The following is an 11274-nucleotide window of genomic DNA, read 5'->3' as shown; positions in this document are numbered from 1 at the left end:
ATATTCTTCATAAACTAATCAAACATTATTATCTTTGTTCTTTGGACCACCCAAGAGACAGCTACCTGAACCTTCAATTAATAAATTGTAAAGTAGATACTTCAACTATATCTGCTTTTGTTGTCCTCATTCCATTTTGCATCTTCTCTTTGAATCTACCCTTCAAGTCAGAACCTAACCTAAATCAATACCTTTTTTTAGGATTGATTAATAACTATTGGGAACTCTCTCCTTGCACATAATCTAACTTTAGTGGCATATGGTACTAAATGAAAAACTTAGAAAACTTTATATAATCACCATGCATATAAAATTTTATATAATTTGGACAATCATTGATATATTATCTACTAAAATAATATTAACCATAACATCCATAATGAATAATTAAGATTAAAATTAGATAAAACCAATATGAACCATTTATGTAATTTATATAACCAAGATTTATTCTTCTTGTGAGAACAATCCACATGTGCTAGGTCTTCGTGTACATGCACATGCACATTGGTTGACATAGGTTTCAATAACAATAAAAAACAGTTTGTGTGACAAATTGAAGTGGGTGCATAGAGAGAGTTGGATGTCACCTAAACAACACAAAAGACATGTTCAAAAACATGAACATGAGTGTCACTGACAAAAACAACAGTTCAAGGCCAATAAGTTAAGACTGTTACTACAACTAAACCCAAATAGCTTGGTTCTTTTTTTCTCTTTTTGAAATGCTCAAGGGGTATCTGTGCTATACAGTTGGATTATCTTGTCTCTCCTTTTTCTCCTCGTTATAAACACTCTCCACTACCATTGTTAGTTGAGATATTCCTCACTCCCCTACTCATCAATTATCTCATACTACACAAATGAATCAATTCACCAAGAATAGTCTCACACTACTAGGCCACTGTTATAGCATCACAACATAGGTATCAATAAAAAGGACAAGTTACTGACAGTTCAGGCTTAAACAATAAACAGCCTTTCATACAGTTGGGAAACAGTAGTCCTCATTTTCCCACTTCACCAAAACAGAATTTCTTTGCTGCTCCACCCTCTGGAGATGTGAGGACAACTGGAACAGATCAACTGTAGCTCCATGTTCCGAGGAAAGACGGTGTTTGACGTCGAACAAGTCTGATGGTTGGCAAATATCATCTCCATGATGGTCTTGAAGAGCATGACCAGCATTAGAGAATGGTGCGGATTGATTCTTGATAACTTCCTTAGAGGCTGTGTTGCATGAAAAGGACTCATTTGGGGCATATTTATCTGCAGAACTTGTTATCCTCAAAGATGTTTCGGAAACTAAGTCATCTCTGTCTTGAATGTGAATGCCGTGAAGGATTGGGGAACTGGCTAATGGATTTCCTGCTGCATGGCGTGATGGATACTGTGACTGGTCTGACAGAAGAGAGAGAGCACAGCTTGATAATTCCTGACCAAGTGTGACGGGTGCAGCAAGTTGGGAACTGTACAAGGAATCCTCTTCCAGTTTGATGCGTCCGTTCTGAGAATTCTGAGCATGCTTTCCAGGGAAAAGGATGCCACTTTGGAATATGTTTTGAAAGGGAAACTGGGGTTTGTTCTGTAATGAGGTCCCAAGATACTTGGTACCTGATAACACAATCAATGTAAGAGAAGTTCTTGACTCTTGGTGCATGTAGTGTAAGCGCATATACCCTTCCCATTGGAAAGCTGTGTTGGAACAAGTAAGATTATGACAGGAATAACAAGCATCACATCACCCAACAGGGGAAAAAAACAAGGAAACTTTTCTTGAGCACTTGTGGAGATGAGATGAAATTAGAGAAGGATCTTGTTTAACATCAATACAACAATAACAATTATTAGTGTCTTGTTTAAGTATGCATAGAGTACACTTCGGATGCATCTTATATTTCTCAGTGATTATAGAATACACTTCATCCTTGTAAGAACATTCCACCATGATTTATTTTTTTTAATTATGAATTAAATTAATCTTTTAAATATCTGAGGAATTGCAGAATGTAAAAGTCCTACAATGAAAAAGAAAACAACATGCTTCAATACTGGTATGCTTTGCTTGAACTTTGTGCATAAAAAATTCTAACAAATACATGCCAACATTAGTTAAATGGTCCACATCATTCCACGGGACCATGATATATGGAGATAACATAATTTAAAGAACCTGTAAGTGCTTCCTTTGTCTGAAATGTTTAAAAAATTCAGGCTTGCCTTTTCAAGATTTAATGGTTTTAATTTTAGTTCATGGAAGGAGTTGTATCATTATCTTTAGAAAACCCCTTTGATGTTGGCAAAAGGTCATTGGACAGGGAGCATAAAAGAAGCTTTCAGTGCAGCTAATATAGCCAACTTAGCTTGAGTTGACCAAAGTAGCATATGGTATTGGCATCTTACTGTTAAAAGAAGACACATTTGGCTTTCTTCTTTAAATGACTTACATTACCGTAATTGATATTTGATAGAACAGAACAATTGAAGAATATATTATAACAGAATCAAACAAACATTATTTAGTTATACACTATCAGACAAAGTTCATGACATATCTGCACTAATAGTGACCAAAAATGCAAGAAATCAATAGTTTATGTGTAGAGGAAACAAATAGAAAATGCCAAAACTTATTTGTATGTTGTTCCTTGGGAATTGAATAAGAGATTTCTACCATACAACCTGTGTATCATAAACTCAGGAATATGATCACAAAGAATAGAGCATACATTAAAAGAGAAAAACATAAGGGGAAAATAGTATACCTATCAATGTCATATATTGCTGCATCAGCATATCCAAGTAAGAAATTACACCAGTCTTCAAAATTCTTAGTTGTTAATTAAAAACAATATATTTTATTCAAAGTCCGCAATACACAGTTATTATGCAGAGACCCTATTGCTGCATCAGCTTATCAAAGTAAAAAATTTACACCAGCCTTCAAAATTCTTTTAGTATAATTCTTGTTGTCAGGTTATTGTATCGAATGCTTCCTATCAATATCATTTCTGCATAGTTAAGTTACATTGAGCCATGCATGAGAAATTATCAGCTACATAAATCATAATAAGAACCAACCAACACGGATTTTCAACATGCATTTTTCTTCCTAATCTTTCTTATCGAGTGCTATAAATTTTCCTAATTGATTTTTTTAACACGCCTCTATGAAACCTCTAATTCTTCATACTAGAGCATCAATGTTTGTCTAAACATCATGATTCTATGATGTCTCAACTTTCTTGAATGATATCTCTTCTTCTTTAATCAAAACTATCACTACCTTGTATCCGAAATCTTTTATCCCTTCCTCATCAATCTATTGCATGCCTCGTAATTCATTAAACTGTATTTCTGCTAAAGTTCAAACCAGAAAAGTTTGACAAACAAAATGTACTTAACAAACTGGACACGAAAAGCATCCACTAAAGGTGCTAAATGACACAACTCGTCATTAAATTACCAATATAAAAAATTGCACTTGGACAATAAAGTAGAAGTTTTAAAAGTTGAAGATTTAAATGATAATTAAGTCTTATCCAATGCCAAAGAAAGTAGTAACAGATACATTTTCATACCTTGATATGATTGAAGAATCTTGTGCTGTTTACCAGTCATGTAATCAAATTGAGGTTTCCTCCGGCGTTCATTGTGTCCTGCTAGGCGCCTGCGACAACTGCGCTTGCCATCATCAAACTCAGCTAGCACATGGAACCTAATTTAAAACAAAAACAAATGGTGTAATTCAATCCATAAGTAACAATCAGCTTAAATTTGCAAACATTCAAAAGTTAAAACAAAGTAGATATACCACCAGAAATAAAATACAGTCAATCAGTGGTTATATAAAATGATTGATTGGAGTTTAATAAATTATGTATTGTCATTTGTCATATCAATTTGAACTACATTTGTAGGAAAAGAAAACTTTTAAATAATTGCATTAATAGAATTGGGTAAACAAATGAAAGTAAAAATAAGGGAAGCACTAAGATTATTAGATTTGATAAAAGAGATTTCTGTTTTTATTTTCCCTTTTACTAATAATTACAAAATGTTAGCTTGTTTCTTTTCATTTTGTTTCTTACTCTTTTACCTTGTTTTATGTTTTCACTAAGAACATTTTGTGCGCAAAGATTTTAAAACAAGAAACAATATAATACTTTTAATTATCACCAAAACAAAAGATTTATTTAAAACCAAACAAACCCTGATATCTTTAGTTGAGTTTTTTCTAGCAAATAATTTGCTCAAATTTTATTTGCTTCTAATAGACAGGATTGGGGTGCTAAACAGATATAAGGAGCTTACAAATGGCATGAGTTTGACCACTAGATTGTACCAGAAGTAGTAAAACTTCAATACAACTAACTACCCATCAAAAGTAAACCAAAAATACCTGCTGCACTGCTGACAAAACCTTTGTTCAAGGCCATTTACAATAACTTTGGCTGTTTTGGAGTGAGCATCACAAACTTTATGCCTTTTGTGGTAATCTTTTGAGGAGCTAAGATCCATGTTACAACCATAAACTTGACATACAGGAGCCTGTGCAGATAAGCTGGAAGTGCGAGCTCTCTTTGAAAGCGTGGTTTGATGTATAGATGTCAAAGTAAACCCTTCTTTTGTAACTTTATCACTGCTTGCACCTTTACAATCTGCTAATCTCCCTAGCTTCAGATCAATCAGTGAAGAATCATGAATCTTTGCTTCAACTAGAGAACTTAAATGCTTTGAATCAGACTCTTCTTCCCCCATAGTAGAATCCAAAGCAATGACATGCGTGGAGGAATTCCCTCTTTTACTAGAATTACTATCTAGTTCATAGCTTGATGTCTCTAGAGGTTGGCTACCATGAAAAGACTTCTGCAACAAGTCAGGGAATCCCAAGTCCACAAACTCCATGCTTTTAACTACCTCTCTGTCTGAATTAAATCCATCTCTCTCAAAGTTGGATTTGTTGTCCCATTCAACCAATGTTCTTCGACTTCTCATAAAAGCATCAAGTGAAAAATCCATTTCATCAGAAAACAAATAGCCTTTCTCTTCAGGGACATAACTCCAAGATTCCATTAGAACAACCAAATTGAAGTCACAGATGCTGTGAAATAATGAAGAAGCCTACCACAAGAAAAAGAAATACATTACTCTCCTGCCAAATCAAAACTTTTACCAAATTCAGGCATATCTATATACACATATAAATACACACTGTCAAGACATAACTATAGCTGTAGACAAATAAAGTACATGTACTAATGAACACTGGGGAAACAAAATAAAACAAACAGCATGACATCGGTGTCAAATATAACAAATTCCCACAAACTTGAGAAAGCAAATTTTTCACCAAAAGAAGAAAAGGCGAAAGAAAAATAAAATCAGATCCCACTTTGTTTTCTAGACAGTAAACTCATAATCCGTGACCTGCTACGAGCCAAAAATAGCATCCAAAAATTTCAACTTTTTACGACAGGGACATTGACACTGAGGTAAGCCAAGCACCCAGAAACAAAAATTCAAAAGAGTAAATCAAATCAAACCAAACCCAGATTGCATGATTAGATATCTCCCAAGTTCCAACTCCTTTTACGCTCAAACCCCCAATGGACAGAGTAAAAATGTTGGTAGCTCAAACAGTGCTGGAGCAGAATAAAGGTGGAAAAGAATATGCCCATGAAAGAAGAAGCTGAAAGGACTCTTTTTTCTTGATAGGAAAAGGGAAACAAACCGCCAAAAGAAAAATGCAAAACAAGCGTGGTGCTGACACAGGTTGAAGAAAATGAATTGGCCTTCTCACACTTCCTTGATTCTACTCTAAACAGTTTCTTGGGAACCAAACGCCAGAAAAAATGGTATCTTGAAATAACCTGACAGATTAGTGGCACCTTGTGAGTGGTTTTGGTTTTGGCACACAACAGAGTGAACAGTGAGAGAGAGAGAGAGAGAGAAAGAAAGAGAAGTTCTTTTTTTAGAGTAGTGGTAACGTTGAAGCAGATAGAGCATGAGTCAACATGATTTCTTCATCGACTACCAAACCAAAAGCATGTTGAGGTCTTTTGTAGCTTTTGAGACAGCATGGGAATTCCATTCTAGTACATTTGATTTGGTTCTATTTACATAAACATACCGAAGAAGTTCAATATTATTATATTCAAAAAAATGTGTTTTTTAATTTAGTTGTTGTTTTGTATTTATGATAACTAAAACTTTGAGTAAAAGTTAAATTAGTAGTTAGAAGTAAAACTCTAAACAACATGGTTCATCATGATTATGATTTTTTTTTCACCCTCAAAGGAACAATCTCGTTTCTCAAGGCACTTTTTTGCAAAAGTAGAAAATTTCCCATTAACAAATTTAGTTTGGTGGCTCTCTTAACTCAAACTATTAAGTTTATTAAAAGTCACTTGTGTTAGTTTTTGGGTGATGAAAATGATGTGTTTGGTGTTTTAATGGGTACCTTTCAGCCAATTAAGTTCTTAGTTATAAATATTAAAGACTGAGTTTAATCATTCCTCTCATTTCCTCGTACAAATTATACGTAATTTTGTTCTCTTTAAATTTGTACAAATAAGCAAATTTAATACTAATAATTTTTTATTCATGAAATTCCCATATTCTTATTTTTATCTACTTTTTATGGTTTGTAATAGATTTTGGATAAAAATCAATTTTAAATAACTTAAAGTTAGAAAAATGTCAGAAATTTCAACAAAAATTTTAAGATTTTTTTTCTACCAGCATTCTATTTGAGTTCTTTTTAAGATAATCACATTATACATTTTTCGATTAAAAATAACTAATAGGAAGTCAATGAAAAAAAAAAAAGAATTTTACTTGAAGTTTAAGACTATTTATTTTTAAGAGCTTTTTAGAATGATTTGTATTTTTTAAGGATTTTTTTTAACTAGATTATGTTCATGGGGTAATGTACACAATTCTAAGATAAAAGAGAACTAAAGTTTGGGTCACGAAATTCTTATTTGAGAAAAGGAATCGATAAAATTTATGTTAAGGGAGTTGTTTTAAAGTTAATAACTAGGATGTATTATATACATTTGTTGTGATGATTGTAAATTGTTATGTTTGATAAGATCTTGCTTTTGTGTATTGTTGTAGATACCTAAGTAAGTGTTTGATTGTCTAGTAATGTTTTGGGGAAGGGAAACTTGCTTGTTGAGACAAAAATGGAGATTTCCTCCATAAGATGTATATCATTCTTGCCCAAATGAATAGTTTTCACTTAAGCAAAAATTGATGCTTATGTGACCCAAGGTAGTGATATTTTCGCTGAAGTTAAGAGTTTTTTGCTCAAGCGAATAAGTTTTTGCTCAAGTAAAAGATGTTGGCAATGCTTGTGTTACCAAGGCAATAAATTTTTTTATTATAAATAAAATTATAATGTTTTGAATTATTACTCACCCTAGACGTTTTTGATATCCTAAGAGAACAGACTAATCACTAGCACTGACTTGAGCGTCGAAGTGCAATCGCAGGTACCCTCGCCGACCGGCGGAGCACGCGCATGGGAGAAGAAGAGCTTTAAAGAATTCAAAGATTACCAGCACGACAACAAATTGTGTATCAAGTGAATCAACATTACTCAAGCCTCAACATCCACACAGGATCGTACCAGTGTGCCTGCAATAATCAGAGCAACAGCAGGGTGTCGGTGCCAGTGTCAATGCCAATGCCAGAATACACAAAGCCACCTGCTCAAATCAAATCTTACCTAATCCAACAACAAATATTTTTCTCTCTTTTTCACTTTTTTTAAATTAATTAATTCACACTTCCAACTTTGAATCAAACATAATCTTTTTTAATAAAATATTACCCCTGTAAAAATGTTTTATTATTATTACTATTATTATTACTGCCACAATCTTACTTGGCCGTTTCTAGGTTCGTGGTCTTCTTTTTTCCTAAAAAAATGTTGATTTCCGTAAGTGACAAAGGTAGAGGGTGCGTGGCAAAGTTTTCAAAACCTGTAGAAAAAATAGATTTGGATGAAGCGAATGTTTTATTAGATAAGATAGAACGAGTTAACCTTACTGCAAATAATTTCAAAATTAAGTATAGAAAAATTAGACCAGACAATCAAGATATTCGTGAGCTTGTGTATCGCTATGATACGAGACCTTATGAAGAAATTTTTGTTCATGATTTTAAAGCAGGGCTTCAAGGAAATACTCCTAATAGTGAATATTTTAATTTGAGTAATTTTGTTAATGGAAAAGGGAAACCCCTGGATTTTGATTCCCCTTCCGGTAATACTTATATTTTTATAAGTACTACGTCCTCAAAAAAAATAGAATGCAACCCCTTCCAATAAACTTCTCAACCAGAATAAGCTTTTCATGCTTGTGCATTCTCTAGTTTACCCCTTGCATACTGTGACTCTTGTGCCTACTGTCACTCTGTAGGATCATTTCTCATGTTTGTCTTGGTGCAGGTATGGTGCTCAATGAGGAGAAAAGTAACAGACTGACTGAGGTGATCGATCACCGCCAAACGACCCTTGATGGTGCAGGTGGCTCAGCCCCCACTGTTTCTCTTCCTGCTGCCCAAGACTTGCCCAATCCACCCTCCCGCTGACAAGAATAAAGGGATGGTGGCGATCGATTCTGATGACGAGGACACTGTGGAGGGCATCGTCTTCAAAAGGAAATAGGTTGTCGTAGCGACGACCTCACATTTTGCTATCGATGGCTGTCCCCCATCATTCAGGGACCAACCCCCCAGCGCCTCCTCTTCCCGCGAACTCCTCGCGCTCGAAGGCGGTGGGGAGAGCGCTCCTGGGGGTGACCAAGTGTCGCCCGCTCCTAAGCTTCCCCCTATTCTCCAACATGCCCTCAAGAGCTTCCAAGAGAAGGAGGCAGTGAAGGCCTTGGGTTGGGACTGGTTGAAGGAGCGCATGGGCCAAGGCCTTGGGGAGTTCCTCGTCAACTCCCTTGCCTTTGTGAGCCAGGTGGAGGTGAGGACGAGGGAAGAACTTGCTCACCAAGCCCAGACCTTTGCCGATCGTGAAACTACCTTGACCTAAGAGTTGAGTTGTCTTCGCATATCAGAGAAGGTTACCAAGAAGTGGCTCTTCGACAAGGTTCAGGAGAACCTTCAGCCGGAGGCGAAAATTCTGCCTATGCGCAATAGGGTCATCGAACTGGAGGAGGAAGCTGAGGGGATCAAGGCCAAGATGGCCAAGCTGGAAGAAAGGGTCACCCATCAAGAAGTCCAGCTTGGTCGTGTAGAAGGCGAACTTGCCGAAAAGGTTGAGCAATTTAGCAAGACTGAAGCGAAGCTCATCGAGGATGCCTCTAATGCCTACGGAGTAGGGTTTGAAGATGCTCTTGCTCAAATTTCCTGTGTGCACCCTGAGTTGGACATCTCCCCCTTTGCCGTGCCCAAACGGGTCGTTGATGGGCAGCTCATGCCCAGAAACTAATTTGCTCAATGCCTAAACTTTGGCCCTCTTATGAACAATATTCAAGATGTATATTCCAAGTGCGTGCTATGACCTCTGTGCGGGAGGCGACCCCATTTGTGAGGTGGTACTCAGCTCTAGGTGCCCACGCACTTCCACATGGTCTCCAACAAATCCATACAAAAAGCTGGTGTAAGGCCTCAATTGGTCAAGAGACAACTGCAACTTGTTGAAATTCGACCAGTACATCACGTCTATCGAGCTTCTCTGGTCCACCAGGACTCGATGCACCTTCCTCCCTCCAGTCACTACTGAGATCACCACTGGATCACTGTCGTGGGGGACGAAATTTCGGAGGTCGACCTTGACGAAGACGAGGTCGATGTCAAGGGCCTGGTCCGCCTCTACCGTCATCACCGCTCGTGCATACTTGTTTCGCTGAGAAGCGGTGCATCCTCCGCCTGACAAACCTTCCGAAATGGTGTGAATTTCACCATGAACGGGCATCTCGTGCCCCTGATTACCTCTTGGCGCTGCCAACGTCTGGGTTCCCTGTGACTCCAGCAAGTAGTCCTTCAGGAAGTCATTCTTCACCAGTTCGTTCAACTGGTGTTCGAGTGCCAAGCAGTTACGTATGGGATGACCATACGCTTGGTGGAACTCGCACCAAGCGTTCTAGTTAGGCCCCAACCTCTTGTCAGTGTTCGCGAGCATCTTCAGTCTCTCCGCTATGTTGGGACAATGATCAGCTTCTTCAATTCCACCAGGAAGTTGTGTCTTGGGGGCCTATCCTCCCTCGCACGCCCCCTGGTTTGAGCCTTCCTATGCTCATAGGGTTTCTGCTTCGCTGAGGCCATCTTCTCCGTCGTTGCCTTATGTACCCTCAGATGCTGAGGTTGACTTGGCCCTCGCGGACGAATGGGGACAATGTTGTTGCGTTTCTCGGTGAGTTCCACCTCTGCGATGATATGGGCTACCGCTCGACGCCTGATCTCACTGAAAGTCTTGGGGCGGCTCTTGGTGAGTGACTCGCTAAAGGGTCCCGACATGATTCCCTTTCTGAATGCGTGCATCATCATGTCCTCATCCTTGGTATGCAGCCTCACCACCTGTGTCTCGAATCGGTTGAGGTAGTCCTTCAAGGACTCACCTTAGTACTTCCTTACGTCGAAAAGATCGTAAAAGACTGGCGGAGGAGCCCGATTGGCTATGTATTGCTCCCTGAACAACGTAAAAAACTGCGCGAACGTCGTCACATGCCCGTTAGGGAGGCTGACGAACCAATCTAACGTTGTGCCTGTTAGTGTGCTCATGTACAGCTTGCAATGCACTGCATCAGAGCCCCCAGTCATAATCATCTGTGTGTGGAAGGCCCTGAGATGAGCCTCTAGGTCCGCTACACCTATAAAGGTGGCCTTAGGACCTACGAATGTGGCGGGTATCACGACGTCCAGGATTGACTGCGAAAACGGCATTGAGAAAGCCTTGGGTGGTGTGGGCGGTGCTTGTTCATCCACCACACGTTTCCCTGCCTGCTGCAAATTCTTGTGCAGTTCCTCGTTAGTCCTACGCAAGTCTTCCTTTCTGGCTTGCGACGCAGCCAAATCAACCTGTATACGTTCTTGATCCATTTTTTATACCGCCATCGTTTCCTAAAGGGCGCGCATCGTCTCCATGATCTGTTGCATGATGACGCTTTCGCCTCCGTTCGGTGCGACAAATCCTTGCCTCGTGTTTCTCATATTGATGGATCTTCGCTCTGTACTTGTGAATGAGACAAAAATTTTAATCGTGCCCCATGGTGAGCGCAAAATGTTCCTGCCAGTTGACTTGATTGCCCTCGTGCG

The 11274-nt window shown here is 38.3% G+C and overlaps 2 protein-coding genes across 4 annotated transcripts; both read right to left on the bottom strand.

The window, feature by feature from the left end:
• Positions 1 to 379: 379 nt before the first annotated feature.
• LOC137806349 (squamosa promoter-binding-like protein 6) lies at positions 380 to 6097 on the bottom strand. 3 transcript variants are annotated; one of them, XM_068606399.1, is made up of 4 exons: positions 5735 to 6097; positions 4403 to 5124; positions 3582 to 3718; positions 380 to 1614 (listed from the first exon to the last, which is right to left on the bottom strand). In XM_068606399.1, the coding sequence occupies exons 2-4, from the start codon at positions 5074 to 5076 to the stop codon at positions 983 to 985; spliced, it is 1443 nt and encodes a 480-aa protein (XP_068462500.1). In that variant the 5' UTR covers positions 5077 to 5124; positions 5735 to 6097; the 3' UTR covers positions 380 to 982. The 3 variants fall into 3 exon arrangements, with proteins under 3 accessions (XP_068462500.1, XP_068462501.1, XP_068462499.1); XM_068606400.1 differs by having other exon boundaries at positions 5892 to 6094; XM_068606398.1 differs by having other exon boundaries at positions 5874 to 6092.
• A 3417-nt stretch (positions 6098 to 9514) lies between these two features.
• LOC137808839 (uncharacterized) lies at positions 9515 to 11058 on the bottom strand. The gene is made up of 3 exons (XM_068610117.1): positions 10594 to 11058; positions 10168 to 10536; positions 9515 to 10033 (listed from the first exon to the last, which is right to left on the bottom strand). Exons 1-3 carry the CDS (start codon positions 11056 to 11058, stop codon positions 9515 to 9517), a joined length of 1353 nt encoding a protein of 450 aa, XP_068466218.1.
• Positions 11059 to 11274: the final 216 nt, after the last annotated feature.

Source organism: Phaseolus vulgaris, chromosome 3 (assembly GCF_000499845.2).
Source record: "Phaseolus vulgaris cultivar G19833 chromosome 3, P. vulgaris v2.0, whole genome shotgun sequence".
Taxonomy (NCBI): Eukaryota; Viridiplantae; Streptophyta; class Magnoliopsida; order Fabales; family Fabaceae; genus Phaseolus; species Phaseolus vulgaris.
This window is presented reverse-complemented; position numbering and strand designations above follow the sequence as displayed.